General features: G+C 47.1%; 4 protein-coding genes across 7 annotated transcripts in view; 1 reads left to right on the plus strand and 3 right to left on the minus strand.

Annotated features, from left to right (window-relative positions):
* Positions 1-26636, minus strand: part of LOC112237388 (magnesium transporter NIPA1-like) — a 55420-nt gene extending 28784 nt beyond the window's left edge. The window contains exons 1-3 of the mRNA XM_042322812.1: positions 26356-26636; positions 26029-26076; positions 25741-25831 (exon numbers count right to left, since the gene is read on the minus strand). Coding sequence (XP_042178746.1) covers positions 25741-25831; positions 26029-26076; positions 26356-26488 — 272 coding nt within the window. The 5' untranslated portion in view covers positions 26489-26636. The remainder of the gene's footprint in view (positions 1-25740; positions 25832-26028; positions 26077-26355) is intronic.
* LOC121846641 (cytoplasmic FMR1-interacting protein 1 homolog) lies at positions 2771-3964 on the plus strand. Its single transcript, XM_042322814.1, has 2 exons — positions 2771-2984; positions 3202-3964. Exons 1-2 carry the CDS (start codon positions 2874-2876, stop codon positions 3364-3366), a joined length of 276 nt encoding a protein of 91 aa, XP_042178748.1. The 5' UTR covers positions 2771-2873; the 3' UTR covers positions 3367-3964.
* LOC121846640 (magnesium transporter NIPA2-like) lies at positions 4674-18645 on the minus strand. Of its 4 annotated transcripts, none has more exons than XM_042322809.1 (6): positions 18490-18645; positions 17352-17594; positions 11027-11083; positions 10765-10855; positions 5564-5724; positions 4674-5366 (listed from the first exon to the last, which is right to left on the minus strand). In XM_042322809.1, the coding sequence occupies exons 2-6, from the start codon at positions 17488-17490 to the stop codon at positions 4714-4716; spliced, it is 1101 nt and encodes a 366-aa protein (XP_042178743.1). In that variant the 5' UTR covers positions 17491-17594; positions 18490-18645; the 3' UTR covers positions 4674-4713. The 4 variants fall into 4 exon arrangements, with proteins under 4 accessions (XP_042178743.1, XP_042178744.1, XP_042178742.1 ...); XM_042322810.1 differs by having other exon boundaries at positions 17352-17590; positions 18490-18642; XM_042322808.1 differs by lacking the exon at positions 18490-18645 and adding an exon at positions 17860-18046.
* On the minus strand, positions 20946-21967 carry nipa1 (NIPA magnesium transporter 1). Its single transcript, XM_024405979.2, has one exon. It carries the CDS (start codon positions 21950-21952, stop codon positions 21422-21424), a length of 531 nt encoding a protein of 176 aa, XP_024261747.1. The 5' UTR covers positions 21953-21967; the 3' UTR covers positions 20946-21421.
* Positions 26637-26930: the final 294 nt, after the last annotated feature.

The following is a 26930-nucleotide window of genomic DNA, read 5'->3' on the forward strand; positions in this document are numbered from 1 at the left end:
GAGGAGCGATTGATAAAGTGTTTGACAGTAGTCCACTGGAGAGGGAGTTGGGGGTGGAGGATTAAGGATGGAGGAGGAGGAGGAGGAAAATAGGGTTAGAGGCAGAAGTTTCAAATGTATAGTATTAGAAAGTGGCGTAAGCACCAGATACGGGACTGGAAGGATGATAGGTCCTCTGAAAGTTTAGTTTTCCTAGATTTTCACTCAGCTGCCCGCCGTCCCGTTCTGTTAGCTCACAATGAGTCACTCGGAGCAGGAGGGGAGGGGCTGACCAGGCCCGGAGGAGAGGGGACCCTTGCGAGTCATAGGATGTGGAAAGGGAGGAGTAGGGTCGAAGAGGCAGAATCAGGAGACAAAAGGGAGAAGGATTTAGCAGAAGGGAAAGATGATAGGATAGAAGAGGAGAGAGTAGTGGGAGAGAAGGAGAGCCCCTTAAATTGAAATTGAATTGAGAGAGAGCGGTGATTGCGACAGCGTTTCAGGGACGGTCTCCACTGGGCTGGGTATATAACCTGTGTTTCAGGGACGGTCTCCACTGGGCTGGGTATATAACCTGTGTTTCAGGGACGGTCTCCACTGGGCTGGGTATATAACCTGTGTTGTATTTTCAGGCAGTGTTTCAGGGACGGTCTCCACTGGGCTGGGTATATAACCTGTGTTGTATTTTCCAGGCAGTGTTTCAGGGACTGTCTCCACTGGGCTGGGTATATAACCTGTGTTTCAGGGGACGGTCTCCACTGGGCTGGGTATATAACCTGTGTTTCAGGGACTGTCTCCACTGGACTGGGTATATAACCTGTGTTTCAGGGATGGTCTCCACTGGGCTGGGTATATAACCTGTGTTTCAGGGACTGTCTCCACTGGGCTGGGTATATAACCTGTGTTTCAGGGACGGTCTCCACTGGGCTGGGTATATAACCTGTGTTTCAGGGACTGTCTCCACTGGGCTGGGTATATAACCTGTGTGTCGGGGACGGTCTCCACTGGGCTGGGTATATAACCTGTGTGTCGGGGACGGTCTCCACTGGGCTGGGTATATAACCTGTGTTGTATTTTCCAGGCAGTGTTTCAGGGACTGTCTCCACTGGGCTGGGTATATAACCTGTGTTTCAGGGACGGTCTCCACTGGGCTGGGTATATAACCTGTGTTTCAGGGACGGTCTCCACTGGGCTGGGTATATAACCTGTGTTTCAGGGACTGTCTCCACTGGGCTGGGTATATAACCTGTGTGTCGGGGGACGGTCTCCACTGGGCTGGGTATATAACCTGTGTGTCTGGGACGGTCTCCACTGGGCTGGGTATATAACCTGTGTTTCAGAGACGGTCTCCACTGGGCTGGGTATATAACCTGTGTGTCGGGGACGGTCTCCACTGGGCTGGGTATATAACCTGTGTTTCAGGGACTGTCTCCACTGGGCTGGGTATATAACCTGTGTTTCAGGGACTGTCTCCACTGGGCTGGGTATATAACCTGTGTTTCAGGGACTGTCTCCACTGGGCTGGGTATATAACCTGTGTTTCAGGGACTGTCTCCACTGGGCTGGGTATATAACCTGTGTGTCGGGGACGGTCTCCACTGGGCTGGGTATATAACCTGTGTTTCAGGGACTGTCTCCACTGGGCTGGGTATATAACCTGTTGTATTTTCCATGCAGTGTTTCAGGGACTGTCTCCACTGGGCTGGGTATATAACCTGTGTGTCAGGGACTGTCTCCACTGGGCTGGGTATATAACCTGTGTGTTGGGGACTGTCTCCACTGGGCTGGGTATATAACCTGTGTTTCAGGGACAGTCTCCACTGGGCTGGGTATTCAACCTGTGTTTCAGGGACTGTCTCCACTGGGCTGGGTATATAACCTGTGTTTCAGGGACTGTCTCCACTGGGCTCGGTATATAACCTGTTGTATTTTCCAGGCAGTGTTTCAGGGACTGTCTCCACTGGGCTGGGTATATAACCTGTGTTTCAGGGACGGTCTCCACTGGGCTGGATTTATAACCTGTGTTTCAGGGACTGTCTCCACTGGGCTGGGTATATAACCTGTGTTTCAGGGACTGTCTCCACTGGGCTGGGTATATAACCTGTGTTTCAGGGACTGTCTCCACTGGGCTGGGTATATAACCTGTGTTTCAGGGACTGTCTCCACTGGGCTGGGTATATAACCTGTGTTTCAGGGACTGTCTCCACTGGGCTGGGTATATAACCTGTGTTTCAGGGACTGTCTCCACTGGGCTGGGTATATAACCTGTGTTTCAGGGACTGTCTCCACTGGGCTGGGTATATAACCTGTGTTTCAGGGACTGTCTCCACTGGGCTGGGTATATAACCTGTGTTTCAGGGACGGTCTCTACTGGGCTGGGTATATAACCTGTGTTTCAGGGACGGTCTCCACTGGGCTGGGTATATAACCTTGTTTCAGGGACTGTCTCCACTGGGCTGGGTATATAACCTGTGTTTCAGGGACGGTCTCTACTGGGCTGGGTATATAACCTGTGTTTCAGGGACGGTCTCCACTGGGCTGGGTATATAACCTGTGTTTCAGGGACTGTCTCCACTGGGCTGGGTATATAACCTCTGTTTCAGGGACGGTCTCCACTGGGCTGGGTATATAACCTGTGTGTCAGGGACTGTCTCCACTGGGCTGGGTATATAACCTGTGTGTCGGGGGACGGTCTCCACTGGGCTGGGTATATAACCTGTGTGTCAGGGACGGTCTCCACTGGGCTGGGTATATAACCTGTGTGTCGGGGACTGTCTCCACTGGGCTGGGTATATAACCTGTGTGTCGGGGACTGTCTCCACTGGGCTGGGTATATAACCTGTGTTGTATTTTCCAGGCAGTGTTTCGGGGACGGTCTCCACTGGGCTGGGTGTATGATCATCTCCCTACTCGGTCAACAGAGACGCTTTGACATCCTGGACTTCAGCTATCACCTGCTGAAGGTGCAGAAACACGATGGAAAGGATGAGATCATCAAGAGTGTGGTGAGTGGAAGGTCAGGGGTCAGCAACACTGGAACTTTCAGACCCCAAACATCTGAGTTGTTCGTATTCATTAGCACAAACAGTAGCAAAAGTGGTTCTTAGTGAATACAACCATGGGTGTCATGTTTAGGGTAATCTCTGCCAGACGGACTTTTAGATCCGGCCAAAACAACGATTTATATTATCATTAGTCTGAATGATGTCTCTCCTTCCTCAGCCTCTTAAAAAGATGGTGGACAGAATCCACAAGTTCCAGGTTCTCAACGATGAGATCTACGCCATTCTGAACAAGTACCTGAAGTCAGGCGACGGGGAAAATATGCCTGTGGAGCATGTCCGGTGTTTCCAGCCTCCTATCCACCAATCCCTGGCCAGCAACTGAGATTGACCATCCAATAGCATGAATCAGCAATACATTTCCTATAGCACCATCCACTTATGTTTAACTAAGCACAAAGGATGCATCTCAAACGTTTTATATAAGTGCACTACCTAGGGAATAGGGTGCCTTTTTGGAGGCACTTATCAAATATTCTTCCACCTTTTAAACTAGATGATAGGAACACTGTGGACCATTTTCAGCAAGTTGAAATCATGAACAGAAATAAACGAGGTCTAAATCATGTTTGATCTGTAAGTATATATATTTTTCAGAACTGTTTAAAGCAGCAGTGGCCCAACTTTCCTTACATAATGTTTGTCAGGATGATTTTTGTGCCTTAAGTAATCAATCGCAAAACTGTGTTTCATATATCTGGAACACTGTAGACCAGGGAATGATTTATTTAAGGGGTTTGGGGGTGGTGGGATATCATTGTAGCCTGTACTCAATGAAGGGGAATTGGACAGAGTAGAGTATATTTGGTGCTAAAAACCTATAAATCTGTAGAGTAACCAAGTTTCTTAAAGCATTTATTCACTTTGCCTTTTTGTGTTGGAATTATTTTAATCATTTTCATTCAATAAATATGTAACAAATATTGTCTTCTTCTTGAATGCATTTATGTAAAAGATACAAAAAAAACAGTTGGTGATTTAACTCTTCAGGTATCACAATTAAGAACACGTATCAGTTTTACGTTCCAAATGACCCCCTATTCCCTCTATAGTGCACTACTTCTGACCAGATCCATAGGGGTAGTGCACTATGTAGGGAATAGGGTGCCACATATCCTTATTGACCTGCCAAACTCAGAACTGGAGCCAAAATTAAAAATTAGACCTGGGATCTCCATCAAGAATATTACAAAATCAAAGCTGTTGATTTGTAGAAGGAAACTCTGTGCAGGTTTAAATACAGAATGTATAATGTAGTATGAATATTGCCTGCTTCTGAGGATGAGATGAACCCCTGTCTCCTGCTTCTGAGGATGAGATGAACCCGTCTCCATGTCGTCAGAGAACAGAAGGCAAATCTAATCCAAGTACAATCAGTGGGTCCATCTAAGTCAAGAGTTGATTGTTTTAATGTAAAAAACAACCATCCACACCAGTGTAGTCCTAGGCAAATCCCCAAATAGCACCCTATCCTCTATAGTGCACTACTTTTAACCAGAGTATTGCACTATAAAGGGATGCCATTTGGGACGTAATCCTAGTCAGTCAGATGGGGGGCGTCTGCAGGACCTGGCAGCTAGGTCCTCTAAGAGGCTGTCAGTAGGATGAGGGGGTCTGCTGCTAGGTCCTCTAAGAGGCTGTCAGTAGGAGGGGGGTCTGCTTGCTAGGTCCTCTAAGAGGCTGTCATGGTACCATTCCTCCTAGACAGGCTGTCAAACGGCAGGCCCACCTCCCTCTCCTCCAGGTTCATGTCTGTGGAGTCATTGCGCAGCAGTTCGTAGCTGCCGTGTGTTGCCACTCCGTTAGCTGCCGGCCCGGGCCTCTCGTCCTTCCTGATGGACACCGCCAGCGTGGACAGGCTCACACTAAGGTCCTTAAAGGCATGGAGCAGAAAGATACCAACTATAATGGTCAGGAACCCACTCAGAGTCCCGATAACATCAGCAGTAGCCATGTGCTCCCACTCCTTGAAGAGGATGGCAGAGCAGGAGAGGACTGAGGTGGTGAAGAACACGTAGTAGATGGGTGTGACCAGGGAGGTGTTGAAGATATCCAGAGCCTTGTTCAGGTAGTTGATCTGAGTGGAGACGCAGGCCACCAGCCCGAGCAGTAACACCCAGGCTAAAGGGTTCCCCACCACGGGCCTCCCAGCTATGGCCTCTTTGATGGCAATGCCCAACCCCTTCACACACGACACCGACAGAGCTCCTATCACAGAGCAGATGGTAATATACACCATGATGTTGGTCTGGCCGTGCCGAGGGCCCACCACCAAGATGAAGATGAGCGCTACGATGATGATGAAGGTGGCAAACACCAGGAAACCTGAGGGAGACAGAGGATGGCTTAGCTCACAGGAAGATAAACAGAAGAATGAAGTGTCTGAAGTTAGTCATCAAAGAGCAGTAGAGGAGAGAATAAAGTCTCAGACCACCTCCTCCAAAGAGCTTTAAGGAGGACTTGAGGAAGCAGCTTTTCAGGCTAACTCATGTAGTTGAGGGGAGGGTCTGTCCGGTACCGACCTGGGTCCACCAGTTTCCGAGCCATGTGGTCCAGACTGTTGATCTCTTCCTCCTGAGGGGCGTGGATCACCATGGTAGTAGAGCCCAAGATACTGAGCAGACAGCCCAGCTTCCCGTGCAGGTTCAGACGCTCGGTCAGGAAGTACGAGGACAGCACCGCACTGCCGCAAAACATAGAAAACACACATGTTACAGTAACTTAGTTAACCTAAAATACAGAACCGCAACATAACCAATGTTCCCTCAATATTAACAGGCACTGAGCAAATTTGAGGTCTGCTGAGCGCAAAGTTGAAAGCAACTTCCAGCGAGCGTATACTGTGAACACTGAGGCTGCACCCGCTTTAAGTTAGTTTTAACAGTGGTCAAGTAGGCTACTGTGGCTGTTTGATCATAATGTAGGGCCTACCAGAGTGGTCTACCATCAGAAACAATGGAGAAAATGCATCCCATAATATTTTTATCATTCAGCCTACAGTAGCAGCCAATGTGGTGTTTAATATAGGACTACATTCCATGAGACTTTTGAAAAACATGCAGGGCTTCACATGAACCTGTTTATCCACTTGTCCTTCAGACAAGGAAGTGACTGACAATGTTGTTTGATGCAATAAACGACATCATTGTTTCATACCATTACAGAGAATCAGACAAATCATGCTACTTCGCTTATTCAAGTCAGTCTCCAAACACAACACTGCTAATAACTCACTAGCAACGGATAAGAACAAACGAGCACACATGGCTACATGTAGCTCTCACTTTGATCTCAAAACAAGCACAACTACTCATGACCACTCATGCTGTACACACAGTCCAGTTCACAATGAATGGCACAGAGCCATATATGGTCTATTTGCAGATCTGATTGGTTATACGGGCTGAGTCAGGCGTGTCAATGCTGTAGAATCCTACTCCGATGAGTTCTGCCTATAACAAAATCTCTTGCATAGTTCGTTTGGTTTCGGTATGTTGCATTAAAAGTGGCTAATATTACGTTGATTTAATCCATGTTCCCACAGTAAAGGAAAACATTGAATCTTGTTCTTCACTCTGTGGGCTGCTACAGTATTTATATTGCAGTCTCAGGGAACATGGGTTATAACCTAAAAAATACAGTACCACACAGTTAACCTAAAAAATACAGTACCACACAGCAATGAGATGAAGCATACATCAAACCCACAGCCCCACACTGAACAAAAATAAAACGCAACAGTTGGTCCCATGTTTCATGAGCTGAAATAAAAGATCTCAGAAATGTTCCATATGCACAAAAAGCTTATTTCTCTAAAATGTTGTGCACAAATTAGTTTCTCTCTCTGTTAGTGAGCATTCCTCCTTTGCCAAGATAATCCATCCACTTGACAGGTGTGGCATATCAAGAAGCTGATTAAACAGCATGATCATTACATAGGTGCACCTTGTGCTGGGGGCAATAAAAGGCCACTCTTAAATGTGCCGTTTTGTCACAATACAGTGCCACAGATATCTCAAGTTTTGAGGGAGCGTACAATTGGCATGCTGACTGCAGGAATGTCTACCAGAGCTGTTGCCAAATAATTTAATGTTAATTTCTCTACCATAAACCACCTCCAACGTCGTTTTAGAGAATTTGGCAGCATCTCCAACCGGCCTCACAACCGCAGACTAATTTCTGCATAAACTGTCAGAAACCGTCCCAGGGAAGCTCATCTGCATGCTCGTCATCCTCACCAGGGTCTTGACCTGACTGCAGTTCAGCGTCGTGACCGACTTCAGTGGACAAATGTTCATCTTTGATGGCCACTGGCACTTTGGAGAAGTGTGCTCTTCACAATGAATCGCGGTTTCAGCTGTACTGGGCAGATAACAGACCGTGTGGGCGAGCGGTTTGCTGATACCAACGTTGTGAACAAAGTGCCCCATGGTGGAATGGTATGGACAGGCATAAACTACAGACAACAAACGATTGCATTTTAGCGATGGCAATTTGAATGCACCGAGATCCTGAGGCCCATAGTCGTACCATTCACCCGCATCCATCGCCTCATGTTTCAGCATGATAATGCACGGCCCCATGTCGCAAGGATCTGTACACAATTCCTGGAAGCTGAAAATGTCCCAGTTCTTCCTTGGCCTGCATCCTCACCAGACATGTCACCCATTAAGCATGTTTGGAATGCTCTGGTGGAACTACTCAGTAAAATGTTTGAAATTGTTGCTTGTTGTGTTCATACAGTGGGGAGAACAAGTATTTGATAACACTGCTGATTTTGCAGGTTTCCTACTTACAAAGCATGTAGAGGTCTGTAATTTTTTAATTATAGGTACACTTCAACTGTGAGAGACGGAATCTAAAACAAAAATCCAGAAAATCACATTGTATGATTTTAAGTAATTAATTGGCATTTTATTGCATGACATAAGTATTTGATACATCAGAAAAGCAGAACTTAATATTTGGTACAGAAACCTTTGTTTGCAATTACAGAGATCATACGTTTCTTGTAGTTCTTGACCAGGTTTGCACACACTGCAGCAGGGATTTTGGCCCACTCCTCCATACAGACCTTCTCCAGATCCTTCAGGTTTCGGGGCTGTCGCTTGGCAATACGGACTTTCAGCTCCCTCCAAAGATTTTCTATTGGGTTCAGGTCTGGAGACGGGCTAGGCCACTCCAGGACCATGAGATGCTTCTTACGGAGCCACTCCTTAGTTGCCCTGGCTGTGTGTTTCGGGTCGTTGTCATGCTGGAAGACCCAGCCACGACCCATCTTCAATGCTCTTACTGAGGGAAGGAGGTTGTTGGCCAAGATCTCGCGATACATGGCCCCATCCATCCTCCCCTCAATTCGGTGCAGTCGTCCTGTCCCCTTTGCAGAAAAGCATCCCCAAAGAATGATGTTTCCACCTCCATGCTTCACGGTTGGGATGATGTTCTTGGGGTTGTACTCCTTCTTCTTCCAAACATGGCGAGTGGAGTTTAGACCAAAAAGCTCTATTTTTGTCTCATCAGACCATATGACCTCCTCCCATTCCTCCTCTGGATCATCCAGATGGTCATTGGCAAACTTCAGATGGGCCTGGACATGCGCTGGCTTGAGCAGGGAGTACCTTGCGTGCGCTGCAGGATTTTAATCCATGACGGCATAGTGTGTTACTAATTATTTTCTAATAATTGCGCCAACAGTTGTTGCCTTCTCACCAAGCTGCTTGCCTATTGTCCTGTAGCCCATCCCAGCCTTGTGCAGGTCTACAATTTTATCCCTGATGTCCTTACACCCTCTCTGGTCTTGGCCATTGTGGAGAGGTTGGAGTCTGTTTGATTGAGTGTATGGACAGGTGTCTTTTATACAGGTAACGAGTTCAAACAGGTGCAGTTAATACAGGTAATGAGTGGAGAACAGGAGGGCTTCTTAAAGAAAAACTAACAGGTCTGAGAGCCGGAATTCTTACTGGTTGCTAGGTGATCAAATACTTATGTCATGCAATAAAATGCAAATTAATTACTTAAAAATCATACAATGTGATTTTCTGGATTTTTGTTTTAGATTCTGTCTCTCACAGTTGAAGTGTACCTATAATTTAAAAAAATTACAGACCTCTACATGCTTTGTAAGTAGGAAAACCTGCAAAATCAGAAGTGTATCCAATACTTGTTCTCCTCACTGTATCTTTGTTCAGTGTTTAACAGTTCACACACACACAGCTCAATCACGGACAGAAGTAGAAGACAAACATTGTCACACCTCTACAGGACAGCATGGCAACAACACACACACACGGTTCAGTCATTCACACACCTGGTACAACTTCAAAAACATAAACTATAACATCTATTATATACTGTACGGTCAAACATGTAGAACCAGTGGGCCCCCAGAGGGGTGACCTACCTGACCAGCACACTGTGGGCCCCCAGAGGGGTGACCTACCTGACCAGCACACTGTGGGCCCCCAGAGGGGTGACCTACCTGACCAGCACACTGTGGGCCCCCAGAGGGGTGACCTACCTGACCAGCACACTGTGGGCCCCCAGAGGGGTGACCTACCTGACCAGCACAATGAGGGCCCCCAGAGGGGTGACCACCTGACCAGCACACTGAGGGCCCCCAGAGGGGTGACCTACCTGACCAGCACACTGAGGGCCCCCAGAGGGGTGACCTACCTGACCAGCACACTGTGGGCCCCCAGAGGGGTGACCTACCTGACCAGCACACTGAGGGCCCCCAGAGGGGTGACCTACCTGACCAGCACACTGGGCCCCCAGAGGGGTGACCTACCTGACCAGCACACTGTGGGCCCCCAGAGGGGTGACCTACCTGACCAGCACACTGTGGGCCCCCAGAGGGGTGACCTACCTGACCAGCACACTGTGGGCCCCCAGAGGGGTGACCTACCTGACCAGCACACTGTGGGCCCCCAGAGGGGTGACCTACCTGACCAGCACACTGAGGGCCCCCAGAGGGGTGACCTACCTGACCAGCACACTGTGGGCCCCCAGAGGGGTGACCTACCTGACCAGCACACTGTGGGCCCCCAGAGGGGTGACCTACCTGACCAGCACACTGTGGGCCCCCAGAGGGGTGACCTACCTGACCAGCACACTGTGGGCCCCCAGAGGGGTGACCTACCTAACCAGCACACTGTGGGCCCCCAGAGGGGTGACCTACCTGACCAGCACACTGAGGGCCCCCAGAGGGGTGACCTACCTGACCAGCACACCGTGGGCCCCCAGAGGGGTGACCTACCTGACCAGCACACTGTGGGCCCCCAGAGGGGTGACCTACCTGACCAGCACACCGTGGGCCCCCAGAGGGGTGACCTACCTGACCAGCACACTGTGGGCCCCCAGAGGGGTGACCTACCTGACCAGCACACTGTGGGCCCCCAGAGGGGTGACCTACCTGACCAGCACACTGTGGGCCCCCAGAGGGGTGACCTACCTGACCAGCACACTGTGGGCCCCCAGAGGGGTGACCTACCTAACCAGCACACTGTGGGCCCCCAGAGGGGTGACCTACCTAACCAGCACACTGTGGGCCCCCAGAGGGGTGACCTACCTGACCAGCACACTGAGGGCCCCCAGAGGGGTGACCTACCTGACCAGCACACCGTGGGCCCCCAGAGGGGTGACCTACCTGACCAGCACACTGTGGGCCCCCAGAGGGGTGACCTACCTGACCAGCACACTGAGGGCCCCCAGAGGGGTGACCTACCTGACCAGCACACTGAGGGCCCCCAGAGGGGTGACGAGCGTAGCAGGAGCAAAGGCATACGCTGCAAAGTTCGCCCCTTCTCCAGCCGCCACTGTGAAAACACAGAGCAGGAACACAAGCCCACATGTTTTTATGTTACCAGGTAAGCTGACTGAGAACAGAACGACCTGGGGAACAGTTACAGGGGAGAGGGGGGACATAGAAACTGAGGTGAACTGAATCACATATTAAGAGAAACATTTTATCCATAGTCCTCACTTACTTGATAATAAGCCAGCCCACCAGAGACATTCTTTAAGATATGCGTGTCCACCTTGTCCTAGACAAAGAAGAAAACAAGTTCATTAGCTAGCAACGTTTCAGATCACTAGCTTTAATTAGTTACTCAAACATTCTAATGTGTGTTCAATAAAATGTCCCGCAGTCACACCACATAATCACTGAGGTAATTCTAGGGCGTTATGGTAACAACTAGTGGTACATGTTCTGATGTTACACACTGTAGGTTTAACAACAGTACACTTTGACCCTATATGACACGAGATGCATGTGTCCTTTCTGCTTGTTCTAGGGCTGTGTCCCAAATGACAGTACACTACCCCTATGGGCCCTGGTCAACAGTACCCCTATGGGCCCTGGTCAACAGTACCCCTATGGGCCCTGGTCAACAGTACCCCTATGGGCCCTGGTCAACACTACCCCTATGGGCCCTGGTCAACAGTACCCCTATGGGCCCTGGTCAACACAGTACCCCTATGGGCCCTGGTCAACAGTAGAGGACTACCCCTATGGGCCCTGGTCAACACTAGACACTACCCCTATGGGCCCTGGTCAACCCCTATGGGCCCTGGTCAGCACTACCCCTATGGGCCCTGGTCAACAGTACCCCTATGGGCCCTGGTCAACAGTACCCCTATGGGCCCTGGTCAACAGTACCCCTATGGGCCCTGGTCAACAGTACCCCTATGGGCCCTGGTCAACAGTACCCCTATGGGCCCTGGTCAACAGTAGACACTACCCCTATGGGCCCTGGTCAACAGTAGCACCCCTATGGGCCCTGGTCAACACTACCCCTATGGGCCCTGGTCAACACTACCCCTATGGGCCCTGGTCAACAGTAGTACACTACCCCTATGGGCCCTGGTCAACAGTACCCCTATGGGCCCTGGTCAACACTACCCCTATGGGCCCTGGTCAACACTACCCCTATGGGCCCTGGTCAACACTACCCCTATGGGCCCTGGTCAACACTACCCCCATGGGCCCTGGTCAACACTACCCCTATGGGCCCTGGTCAACACTACCCCTATGGGCCCTGGTCAACACTACCCCTATGGGCCCTGGTCAACACTACCCCTATGGGCCCTGGTCAACACTACCCCTATGGGGCCTGGTCAACACTACCCCTATGGGCCCTGGTCACACTACCCCTATGGGCCCTGGTCAACACTACCCCTATGGGCCCTGGTCAACACTACCCCTATGGGCCCTGGTCAACACTACCCCTATGGGCCCTGGTCAACACTACCCCTATGGGCCCTGGTCAACACTACCCCTATGGGCCCTGGTCAACACTACCCCTATGGGCCCTGGTCAACACTACCCCTATTGGCCCTGGTCAACACTACCCCTATGGGCCCTGGTCAACACTACCCCTATGGGCCCTGGTCAACACTACCCCTATGGGCCCTGGTCAACACTACCCCTATGGGCCCTGGTCAACACTACCCCTATGGGCCCTGGTCAACACTACCCCTATGGGCCCTGGTCAACACTACCCCTATGGGCCCTGGTCAACACTACCCCTATGGGCCCTGGTCAACACTACCCCTATGGGCCCTGGTCAACACTACCCCTATGGGCCCTGGTCAACACTACCCCTATGGGCCCTGGTCAACACTACCCCTATGGGCCCTGGTCAACACTACCCCTATTGGCCCTGGTCAACACTACCCCTATTGGCCCTGGTCAACACTACCCCTATCGGCCCTGGTACACTACCCCTATGGGCCCTGGTCAACAGTAGAGCACTACCCCTATGGGCCCTGGTCAACAGTAGAGCACTACCCCTATGGGCCCTGGTCAACAGTAGAGCACTACCCCTATGGGCCCTGGTCAACACTAACCCTATGGGCCCTGGTCAACACTAACCCTATGGGCCCTGGTCAACAGCAGTACACTACCCCTATGGGCCCTGGTCAACAGTAGAGGACTACCCCTATGGGCCCTGGTCAACAGTAGAGCACTACCCCTATGGGCCCTGGTCTAAGAGCTACCCCTATGGGCCCTGGTCAACAGTAGAGCACTACCCCTATGGGCCCTGGTCAACAGTAGAGCATTACCCCTATGGGCCCTGGTCAACAGTAGAGCACTACCCCTACGGGCTCTGGTCAACAGTAGAGCACTACCCCTATGGGCCCTGGTCAACAGTACCCCTATGGGCCCTGGTCAACAGTAGAGCACTACCCCTATGGGCACTGGTCAACAGTAGAGCACTACCCCTATGTGCCCTGGTCAACAGTAGAGCACTACCCCTAATGGGCCCTGGTCAACAGTAGAGCACTACCCCTATGGGCCCTGGTCAACACCAACCCTATTGGGCCCTGGTCAACAGCAGACACTACCCCTATGGGCCCTGGTCAACACTATTGGGCTCTGGTCAACACTACCCCTATGGGCCCTGGTCTACACTACCCCTGATTGCCCTGGTCAACACTACCCCATGGGCCCTGGTCAACACTACCCCTATGGGCCCTGGTCAACATACCCCTATGGGCCCTGGTCAACACTACCCCTATGGGCCCTGGTCAACACTACCCCTATGGGCCCTGGTCAACACTACCCCTATGGGCCCTGGTCAACACTACCCCTATGGGCCCTGGTCAAACTACCCCTATGGGCCCTGGTCAACACTACCCCTATGGGCCCTGGTCAACACTACCCCTATGGGCCCTGGTCAACACTACCCCTATGGGCCCTGGTCAACAGTACCCCTGATGGGCCCTGGTCAACACTACCCCATGGGCCCTGGTCAACACTACCCCTATGGGCCCTGGTCAACACTACCCCTATGGGCCCTGGTCAACACTACCCCTATGGGCCCTGGTCAACACTACCCCTATGGGCCCTGGTCAACACTACCCCTATTGGCCCTGGTCAACACTACCCCTATGGGCCCTGGTCAACACTACCCCTATGGGCCCTGGTCAACATTATCCCCCTCTGGGCCCTGGTCAACACTACCCCTATGGGCCCTGGTCAACACTACCCCTATGGGCCCTGGTCAACACTACCCCTATGGGCCCTGGTCAACACTACCCCTATGGGCCCTGGTCAACACTACCCCTATGGGCCCTGGTCAACACTACCCCTATGGGCCCTGGTCAACACTACCCCTATGGGCCCTGGTCAACACTACCCCCTATGGGCCCTGGTCAACACTACCCCTGTGGGCCCTGGTCAACACTACCCCCTATGGGCCCTGGTCAACATTATCCCCCCCTATTGGCCCTGGTCAACACTACCCCTATTGGCCCTGGTCAACACTACCCCCTATCGGCCCTGGTCAACACTACCCCCTATGAGGGCCCTGGTCAACAGTAGAGCACCCCCTGTGATGGGCCCTGGTCAACAGTAGAGCACTACCCCTATGGGCCCTGGTCAACAGTAGAGCACTACCCCTGTGGGCCCTGGTCAACAGTAGAGCACTACCCCTATGGGCCCTGGTCAACACTAACCCTATGGGCCCTGGTCAACACTAACCCTATGGGCCCTGGTCAACAGCAGTACACTACCCCTATGGGCCCTGGTCAACAGTAGAGGACTACCCCTATGGGCCCTGGTCAACAGTAGAGCACTACCCCTATGGGTCCTGGTCTACAGTAGAGCAATACCCCTATGGGCCCTGGTCAACAGTAGAGCACTACCCCTATGGGCCCTGGTCAACAGTAGAGCACTACCCCTATGGGCCCTGGTCAACAGTAGAGCACTACCCCTATGGGCCCTGGTCAACAGTAGAGCACTACCCCTACGGGCTCTGGTCAACAGTAGCGCACTACCCCTATGGGCCCTGGTCAACAGTACCCCTATGGGCCCTGGTCAACAGTAGAGCACTACCCCTATGGGCCCTGGTCAACAGTAGAGCACTACCCCTATGTGCCCTGGTCAACAGTAGAGCACTACCCCTATGGGCCCTGGTCAACAGTAGAGCACTACCCCCTATGGGCCCTGGTCAACACCAACCCTATGGGCCCTGGTCAACAGCAGTACACTACCCCTATGGGCCCTGGTCAACACTACCCCTATGGGCCCTGGTCAACACTACCCCTATGGGCCCTGGTCAACACTACCCCTATGGGCCCTGGTCAACACTACCCCTATGGGCCCTGGTCAACACTACCCCTATGGGCCCTGGTCAAATCAAATCAAATTTTATTTGTCACATACACATGGTTAGCAGATGTTAATGCAAGTGTAGCGAAATGCTTGTGCTTCTAGTTCCGACAATGCAGTAATAACCAACTAGTAATCTAACCTAACAATTCCACAAAAAACTACTGTCTTATACACAGTTTAAGGGGATAAAGAATATGTACATAAGGATATATGAATGAGTGATGGTACAGAGCAGCATAGGCAAGATACAGTAGATGATATTGAGTACAGTATATACATATGAGATGAGTATGTAAACCAAGTGGCATAGTTAAAGTGGCTAGTGATACATGTATTACATAAGGATGCAGTCGATGATATAGAGTACAGTATCTACGTATGCATATGAGATCATGGTCAACACTACCCCTATGGGCCCTGGTCAACACTACCCCTATGGGCCCTGGTCAACACTACCCCTATGGGCCCTGGTCAACACTATAAGACAAGGTGCAGCAGAGCCTACTAGTTAATGATTGCTGTGTGTATATAAGACAAGGTGCAGCAGAGCCTACTAGTTAATGATTGGGTGTGTACATAAGACAAGGTGCAGCAGAGAGACCACTAGTTAATGATTGCGTGTTATATATAAGACAAGGTGCAGCAGGGAGTCTACTAGTTAATGATTGCTGTGTGTATATAAGACAAGGTGCAGCAGAGTCTACTAGTTAATGATTGCTGTGTGTAATAAAAGCAGAAGGGTGACAAACTGATCAAGTGTTCAACTCTGCCGCACCCTTCTGCATCTTAGCACCAGTCAGTTACTACCACATTCTGAGCTGAACTCGAGAGACAAGTTGTCAACAATTCCATTCACACCCAGTTACACAGCCACACCTGGCAGATCCTTAAGATATTCATGTGTGAATTGGAAATGTGTTTGGAAACTCCCCCTGAGACACCGTCAGAGTGCTCATGGCCATCCCACCTCTCAGAGGGGTCATGGCCAGCCATTATCCCACCTCTCAGAGGGGTCATGGCCAGCCATTATCCCACCTCTCAGAGGGGTCATGGCCAGCCATTATCCCACCTCTCAGAGGGGTCATGGCCAGCCATTATCCCACCTCTCAGAGGGGCCATGGCCAGCCATTATCCCCACCCCTCAGAGTGGTCATGGCCAGCCATTATCCCACCCCTCAGAGGAATCACGGTCAGCCATTATCCCACCCCTCTGTGAGGGCTCATGGCCAGCCATTATCCCACCCCTCAGAGGAATCACGGTCAGCCATTATCCCACCCTCTGTGAGGGCTCATGGCCAGCCATTATCCCACCCCTCAGAGGGGTCATGGCCAGCCATTATCCCACCCCTCAGAGGGGTCATGGCCAGCCATTATCCCACCCCTCAGAAGGGTCATGGCCAGCCATTATCCCACCCCTCTGTGAGGGCTCATGGCCAGCCATTATCCCACCCCTCTGTGAGGGCTCATGGCCAGCCATTATCCCACCCTCTGTGAGGGCTCATGGCCAGCCATTATCCCACCCTCTGTGAGGGCTCATGGCCAGCCATTATCCCACCCCTCTGTGAGGGCTCATGGCCAGCCATTATCCCACCCCTCTGTGAGGGCTCATGTCCAGCCATTATCCCACCCCTCAGAGGGCTCATGGCCAGCCATTATCCCACCCCTCTGTGAGGGCTTATGTCCAGCCATTATCCCACCCCTCTGTGAGGGCTCATGGCCAGCCATTATCCCACCCCTCTGTGAGGGCTTATGTCCAGCCATTATCCCACCCTCTGTGAGGGCTTATGTCCAGCCATTATCCCACCCCTCAGAGGGGTCATGGCCAGCCATTATCCCACCCCTCAGAGGAATCATGGCCAGCCATTATCCCACCCCTCAGAGGAATCACGGCCAGCCATTATCCCACCCCTCAGAGTGGTCATGGCCAGCCATTATCAACGGCAACCTTGGAGCAATTAGGGTTAAGCGCAGATTTGTTTCGCCGGCTCAGGGATTCGAACTAGCAACCTTTCGGTTACTGTCCAAATACTCTAACAGCTAGGCTACCTGACATCAATCTATGCGTACAGTACATATAAACAAAATGTACAAATTCACCCAAACAATACTGTGTACTCTACTTTACATATTAGTCATTTAGTAGACACTTATCTAGAGCAGCAGTTGGTGACTGAACATAAACATGACCTTACCTGCCCTACACTGTCCCTTCCTGGCCAGGCGGAGTAGTCCTTTCTTCTTGAGAATGAAGCTTCCTCCTATGAAGATGCTGGAGCTGATGGCTAGTCCCAGGCCGATGTAGAAATCATACTTCCCTCTGTCCTGGCCCATGGTGACGCTGGATGTGTTGTTCGTACTGTCTGTTACATTGACCACAACACACAGGAGTTGCTGACCAGCCGAACACCTGTCACCAACCTGTGTCACCACTCTACCTTCAGTAAGACAGCAAAACGACAAGAGACAAACAAATATTCAACTCATACATCAATGTACCTAGGAAATAATGTACTTACTACGACTGTGATATGTGGCCTCACCTAGCCTTAAGACGAATGCACTAAGGTGCTCGGGATAAAAGTGTCTGCTAAATTACAAATGTAAATTGAAATCGATATGCCTAGGTAAAATATACCTAAAGTTTACAACTGTTAGTAATTCAATTGTAGAATCTGATTCCTCCCAGTTAGCCTAACTTACCATTTCGACAAGTTACATCACAGAGTGAACAACCCTGATCCAAAATAGTTGGTTCCATTATAGAAATGGCACATTGACAATCCGTATTCTAGGTAGACCAAACCCTGTCTCCCACTTCCGCAACCTGAGTCAAGAACTCAGCAGGTGACTAAGAATGCAGTAATCAAAGATTCAATGTGGCGCTGCAAGACCCATAAATCTTCAGGCCAAAGCAATGTTGCCGTCATGAAATACCGGGTTGTCATTCACACCTGCACGATGACAACAATAACATGATCTGATTTGTGATGTGTTCATATGATAACTAGGTACTGTAGCTAGCTAACGTTAGCCCGTTAGCTAATTAGGCAACTAGCTAACTAAATGACTACCTTCAATTTCCTAGCATCGCTATCAGTTTACTAACTAGCATAGCTATCATTTTGAGATTAAGCTCAAGCCTTCTTTTGTCCATCTCAGAGTCAGATCAAAACTAGCTAGCTTGTTAGCATAAGGGCTAATGTGCCCTAACTCGGTTGGTAATTGTACCAGCTAGCTAGCTATGTGAAAACCTGCGGCCAAATAACTAACTAGCAAGCTGGCATGCTATCGTAAACATGAATATCATCTGTATGTTTCCATGCTAAATACCTGGTGAAAAGATCCCAGGTCTTTCCAGGAAAACAGTGGTAGTTAGCTAGCTATGTGATAAATAGCAAGTTATAGCTATGTAGCTCTCTCATTTTGTTACGACCTAATTTGAAGGCAAGGTTGACGCTGTCCGCCCACACATGGTGAAAGGCCGATTCTTCACGCATGCGTACAAATAGGTCCTGAGAAGTTAGACTCGTTCTACCAGAAATTCTCTAGATGAATATTTTAGTGAAAACTTTAATAAAGTGCCCTATTTGATTGCCACATTCTAAATGGACTGTTACACCTCGAAATGTTTTAAAGCATTTTTAACTAAGCCTATACAGTTTAGTGAAATGTTCTTGTCAGTCTTATCATACCGTATCGTATCATACTGCATCGCATCATACTATATCATATCATACTGTATCATATCAAACTGTATCATATCAAACTGTATCATATCATACTATATCATATCATATGGTATCATATCAAACTGCATCATATCAAACTGTATCATATCATACTATATCATATCATATGGTATCATATCAAACTGTATCATATCATATCATATCTCTATCATATCATATGGTACTGTATCAAACTGTATCATACTATATCATATCATACTGTATCATATGGTATCGTACTGCATCATATCATATCATACTATATCATATCATACTGTATCATATCGTATCGTACTGTATCATATCATACTATATCATACTGTATCATATCAAACTGTATCATATTATACTCTATCATATCATACTGTATCATACGGTATCATATCATACAGTATCATTTCAAACTATCATATCATACTGTATCATATCATACTCTTATCATATCATACTGTATCATATTGTATTGTATCATACTGTATCGTATCATACTGTATCATATCATACTGTATCGTATCATACTGTATCATACTATATCATATCATACTGTATCATATCATACTGTATCATTTCAAACTATCATATCATACTGTATCATATCATACTCTTATCATATCATACTGTATCATATTGTATTGTATCATACTGTATCGTATCATACTGTATCATATCATACTGTAACGTATCATACTGTATCATATCATACTGTATCATATATTGTACGTATCATACTATATCATCATATCATACTATATCATATTATACTGTATCATATCATACTGTATCTATCATATCATACTGTATCATACGGTGTTATACTATATCATATTATACTGTATCATATCATACTGTATCGTATCATATCATACTATATCATATTATACTGTATCATATCATACTCTATCATATCATACTGTATCATACGGTGTTATACTGTATCATATCATACTGTATCATATCATACTGTATCATATCATATTGTATCATACACTGTCGTATCTTACCTCATCATACTGTATCGTATCATATCATACTATATCATATCATACTGTAACATACTGTATCGTATCATACTGTATTGTATCACACTGTATCATATCATATCATACTGTATCATACTATCATATCATACTGTATCATACTGTATTGTATCATACTGTATCATATCATATCATACTGTATCATACTATCATATCATACTGTATCATATCATACCATCATATCATACTGTATCATATCATACTGTATCATACTATCATATCATACTGTATCATATCATACCATCATATCATACTATATCATACTATATCATATCATACTGTATCATATCCTACTATCATATCATACTGTATCATACCATCATATCATACTGTATCATATCATACTGTATTTTTATGTAAAACATATAGTTGCTCTGATATTCAACAGTGCTTCTTCAGAGCTGCAATGTCTTTTCCAAGCAATAACACAAATCCAAATATAATACCTACAGTTATTGAATTAGTGAGAATAATATCTAACATTACCTGCCGAGATGCAACCAAAATGTTGTCACTTTTCTCTCCAGCCTTTGTGAGTCCTTCGATCCAACGTTACAAAAAAAGAGTCCCAGTTCCCCGCCACACTGTTGTGACTGTCTAGAATTACTCTCTAAATAATTCAATGACCCACAATGCTTATGTGAATAGGCATAGTTCTAAGGTTTACAAATGGACTGAATGGTCATTGGACATGAAGGAGTCCAAACTGACTGAAGAAGACTCTAAAATAATTAAATGTTATTTTGGTAGTTTCTCACAGAGGACGTGTGGGTAGCTGTCATAATAATCTGTTATGTGTGTTAGAACACATCATCAGGTCCACATTTAGAAGGCCTGCTGTAGTGAAATGGTGGTTGAACTACTCTCCCCCGTGAAGGGGATTCATAGTCAGTTGCAGCACAGAGTGCATTTAACCAACTCTCTGAATAAGAGATGCATGGGGCTGCCTAATCGACAGCCACGTCATCGGCACAGTCGTTGGAGGTTAACTGTCTTGCAAACACGTCACAAGATAAGAATACTTATTTTTTTGCCTTTTATTGAAAAATACAAAATCATTGAGTTAATTTCACTTAATTATAAAAGACGACCCCATACTGACAAAGTTGACCACGGTGTAAGTTGTAATGAAATTAGACTTTTCAATCGGACACCCGAGTTAGGTTCTTTGGTTACAGCCAGTCCACGTGGATTGACACTGACTGACAAGTGTTAGAATAGCAAACATCTAGCACATTATACAGCAACAATGCTGCTTAGTGTGTTTGAACACAACAGGACATGACTATCATTGAGCCCTTGAGAATGGCAAGCAACAAATATTGCACAACAGATATGTTGTTCGCAAATCCACAGTAAGATTATTCAACTTATATTCAAGTATTTTATTAGATACAAATGCAATTCACAATATATATGTTATTCAAGATAAAAAATATGGCCCCAAATGAACCAATAAACACTGCATTAATCTCCCTGAGACTGACAAGCCTCTGATTAATCCATTTTATCTGGTCCTCTAGCAGCTGGTTTCCAGGTGAGTGAGGCCTCTGAGGAGATACGGAGCAGCAGGACCCCAACAGCCACAGTGGTTAGTCCACACAGCATGCCCAGGCAGTCTACTAAACCCACTGTGGTCCACTCTCTGAACAAGATGGCTGAAGCTGTGAGGACTGTAGATGTGAAGGTCACATAGTAAATGGCTTCAAACATGTTGGAGCTGTAGTGCTCCAGAGCCTTGTTGATGAAGGTGAACTGGATGAGGATGCTGACGGACAGGGTTCCCAGTAGACCCAGGAAGAGACCTAGGGCTCGGCTGCTGGAAGGCCCCCCGCTGAAGGCATCCTGAGCAGCCAGGCCCAGCCCCTTACAGCTGGTGACTGTGAAACTCCCCAGAAGGGAGCAGATGGACACGTACACCATGATGTTGGACGTGCCGTGAGCTGGGGCCACCCACACCATCAGCACAACCAGTAGTAGGACCACCAACAAGGAATAGGCGACGAACACTGCATGGAGAGAAAACATTCACACACCTCAGAATTACTCTCAATTGAACTTAGATGTAAAGTACTTATTTAGAGGACTTTGAGCAGTTCTGGGCCGGGTCAAACTAACATGTCCGTGTACAGAGCACTCTGAACAATGTCAATGGAGTTCACAGCAATGGACTTTGCACCGTATATATAGGGAATAGGGCTCTAGTCTAATGTAGTGCACTATATAGGGAATAGGGCTCTGGTCTAATGTAGTGCACTATATAGGGAATAGGGCTCTGGTCTAATGTAGTGCACTATATAGGGAATAGGGCTCTAGTCTAATGTAGTGCACTATATAGGGAATAGGGCTCTAGTCTAATGTAGTGCACTATATAGGGAATAGGGCTCTGGTCTAATGTAGTGCACTATATAGGGAATAGGGCTCTAGTCTAATGTAGTGCACTATATAGGGAATAGGGCTCTGGTCTAATGTAGTGCACTATATAGGGAATAGGGCTCTAGTCTAATGTAGTGCACTATATAGGGAATAGGGCTCTAGTCTAATGTAGTGCACTATATAGGGAATAGGGCTCTAGTCTAATGTAGTGCACTATATAGGGAATAGGGCTCTAGTCTAATGTAGTGCACTATATAGGGAATAGGGCTCTAGTCTAATGTAGTGCACTATATAGGGAATAGGGCTCTGGTCTAATGTAGTGCACTATATAGGGAATAGGGCTCTAGTCTAATGTAGTGCACTATATAGGGAATAGGGCTCTAGTCTAATGTAGTGCACTATATAGGGAATAGGGCTCTAGTCTAATGTAGTGCACTATATAGGGAATAGGGCTCTAGTCTAATGTAGTGCACTATATAGGGAATAGGGCTCTAGTCTAATGTAGTGCACTATATAGGGAATAGGGCTCTAGTCTAATGTAGTGCACTATATAGGGAATAGGGCTCTAGTCTAATGTAGTGCACTATATAGGGAATAGGGCTCTAGTCTAATGTAGTGCACTATATAGGGAATAGGGCTCTAGTCTAATGTAGTGCACTATATAGGGAATAGGGCTCTAGTCTAATGTAGTGCACTATATAGGGAATAGGGCTCTGGTCTAATGTAGTGCACTATATAGGGAATAGGGCTCTAGTCTAATGTAGTGCACTATATAGGGAATAGGGCTCTAGTCTAATGTAGTGCACTATATGGGAATAGGGCTCTAGTCTAATGTAGTGCACTATATAGGGAATAGGGCTCTAGTCTAATGTAGTGCACTATATAGGGAATAGGGCTCTAGTCTAATGTAGTGCACTATATAGGGAATAGGGCTCTAGTCTAATGTAGTGCACTATATAGGGAATAGGGCTCTAGTCTAATGTAGTGCACTATATAGGGAATAGGGCTCTAGTCTAATGTAGTGCACTATATAGGGAATAGGGCTCTAGTCTAATGTAGTGCACTATATAGGGAATAGGGCTCTAGTCTAATGTAGTGCACTATATAGGGAATAGGGCTCTAGTCTAATGTAGTGCACTATATAGGGAATAGGGCTCTGGTCTAATGTAGTGCACTATATATGGAATAGGGCTCTAGTCTAATGTAGTGCACTATATAGGGAATAGGGCTCTAGTCTAATGTAGTGCACTATATAGGGAATAGGGCTCTAGTCTAATGTAGTGCACTATATAGGGAATAGGGCTCTAGTCTAATGTAGTGCACTATATAGGGAATAGGGCTCTAGTCTAATGTAGTGCACTATATAGGGAATAGGGCTCTAGTCTAATGTAGTGCACTATATAGGGAATAGGGCTCTAGTCTAATGTAGTGCACTATATAGGGAATAGGGCTCTAGTCTAATGTAGTGCACTATATAGGGAATAGGGCTCTAGTCTAATGTAGTGCACTATATAGGGAATAGGGCTCTAGTCTAATGTAGTGCACTATATAGGGAATAGGGCTCTGGTCTAATGTAGTGCACTATATAGGGAATAGGGCTCTGGTCTAATGTAGTGCACTATATATGGAATAGGGCTCTAGTCTAATGTAGTGCACTATATAGGGAATAGGGCTCTGGTCTAATGTAGTGCACTATATAGGGAATAGGGCTCTGGTCTAATGTAGTGCACTATATAGGAATAGGGCTCTGGTCTAATGTAGTGCACTATATATGGAATAGGGCTCTGGTCTAATGTAGTGCACTATATAGGAATAGGGTGCCATTTGGGATGTAATAACCATGTCCAGGTCCCACCCACCTGGATCAGCAAGCTCTGGTCTAATCCAGCTCCAGACTAGAAGTGACACTCTCTGATTTAGGGAATGAGCACGACAGAACCACAGCAACACAACACACAGGCTCTCAGCTGTTCCTAATGGAGGCCAGAACAGCCCTATCACAAAGAAAACAGGGAATAGGGCTCTAGGCAAAGATCACATCACATCTAAAACCCCTGTAGTAGCAAACATCACTATATAGCAAACATCACTGGATGCCATTTGGGATGTAAAACATCATGTAAACACCCCTGTAGGCAAACATCACTGTAAACACCCCCTGTAGCAAACATCACTGTAAACACCCCTGTACTGTAGCAAACATCACTGTAAACACCCCTGTACTGTAGCAAACATCACATCACTGTAAACACCCCAGTAGCAAACATCACTGTAAACACCCCTGTACTGTAGCAAACATCACTGTAAACACCCCTGTACTGATTTAAACACCCCTGTAGTAGCAAACATCACTGTAAACACCCCTGTACTGTAGCAAACATCACTGAAAACAGCAAACATCACATCACTGTAAACACCCCTGTACTGTAGCAAACATCACTGTAAACACCCCTGTAGTAGCAAACATCATTCACCCCTGTTCAAACATCACTGTAAACACCCCTGTACTGTAGCAAACATCACATCACTGTAAACACCCCTGTACTGTAGCAAACATCACATCACTGTAAACACCCCTGTACTCAGCAAACATCACTGTAAACACCCCTGTACTGTAGCAAACATCACTGTAAACACCCCTGTACTGTAGCAAACATCACATCACTGTAAACACCCCTGTACTGTAGCAAACATCACTGTAAACACCCCTGTACTGTAGCAAACATCACTGTAAACACCCATGTACTGTAGCAAACATCACTGTAAACACCCCTGTACTGTAGCAAACATCACATCACTGTAAACACCCCTGTACTGTAGCAAACATCACTGTAAACACCCCTGTACTGTAGCAAACATCACATCACTGTAAACACCCCTGTACTGTAGCAAACATCACTGTAAACACCCCTGTACTGTAGCAAACATCACTGTAAACACCCCTGTACTGTAGCAAACATCACATCACTGTAAACACCCCTGTACTGTAGCAAACATCACATCACTGTAAACACCCCTGTACTGTAGCAAACATCACACTGTAAACACCCCTGTACTGTAGCAAACATCACTGTAAACACCCCTGTACTGTAGCAAACATCACTGTAAACACCCCTGTACTGTAGCAAACATCACTGTAAACACCCCTGTACTGTAGCAAACATCACTGTAAACACCCCTGTACTGTAGCAAACATCACTGTAAACACCCCTGTACTGTAGCAAACATCACTGTAAACACCCCTGTACTGTAGCAAACATCACTGTAAACACCCCTGTACTGTAGCAAACATCACTGTAAACACCCCTGTACTGTAGCAAACATCACATCACTGTAAACACCCCTGTACTGTAGCAAACATCACTGTAAACACTCCCACCAGAAAACAAAAGACAATAGTAGTCACACACTGAATGATAACATGCCAATCAATAACTCACCCAAACAGCACCCCCAGGGCTCCTAAAGGTGTGACCACCACAGTAGGGGCTGCGTTATAGGCCAGGAAGTTCCCAATCTGTCCCACAATCACTTGTTCGGAGGAGTTCAGAGGTCAATTGAATTCATGAAATATGATCAATCACATAAACGCAATCGGTGAGTAGTGATAGTTAATGTAGTAGTAAAATGTCTTTATTATTAGGAGAATCCTGTGTGTGACAGAAATATCCATAAGGATGTACTACAGTTAATAAATGACAGGTGGCGCTGTTAACTCGGCTACTTACTGGAGAGTGTACCGCTCCACCATACGCCATCTTTTAGATAGGACCCACCTAAAAAAGAATGACATTACATGCAGTGTTTGTGTTATTAACAGTACGGTAGTCACCCTCTGATTTCCATGTCCAATTCTAGTTATGCCACGAAAGCAGCATTCATTTTTTTTTGCAGAAAAATCACGAAAAGTCAAGAGGAACCGAATGAACTTAAGAGATGGTGCATTTACTGTACAGTAGTAATGTTACTGTGTCTGAGGATATTACAACATTGTAGCCAACAAATGACCCTACAAACATGATAATACATGGGATTCTTTCCCCCCAGCACTCTACCTCTTTTACGGGATCGTAAAATTCCCTTTTTTTGAAGCACAAACGTCGATCCATTGATGAAACTTGATATGACAGCTATCCATACACCAGCAGCAATTGGTGGCGAAGTCTCTCTAATTTCTGAAGTCATCATTAATCACACATTTTCCCATAAGTGACACAAATGGTGGGCTTATATTAAATTTGTGACTAGGCAAGGCAAGTCCAAAGCACACTGTACATATATATATATATATATTAGACGCAGGTTGATTTGTTGCTAAAAGTTGCTAGATGACGTTGTGATGTCATTGCGTGATAACGTAAAACTGCGTCATTACGTAGAATAAACAATAACGTTACTCAAATTGACTGACATGTTTTTTTTAAAACATGATTTGACATTTGTTCAGGTACAGACAGACTCCTACTCTTTTCTGTACAATTTTGATTGTAGACATGTTGATTGATGTTGTAAGTTCTGTTCATGATCAAACATTCGTGCGCAACTATATTCATTGGGTTTGTCTCGTCGAACCCGTACTACTGCTGCTGCAGTCAGCCAACAGTGATTTGCAATTTACTGAAATTGCTGC

Source organism: Oncorhynchus tshawytscha, linkage group LG06 (assembly GCF_018296145.1).
Source record: "Oncorhynchus tshawytscha isolate Ot180627B linkage group LG06, Otsh_v2.0, whole genome shotgun sequence".
Classification (NCBI taxonomy): Eukaryota; Metazoa; Chordata; class Actinopteri; order Salmoniformes; family Salmonidae; genus Oncorhynchus; species Oncorhynchus tshawytscha.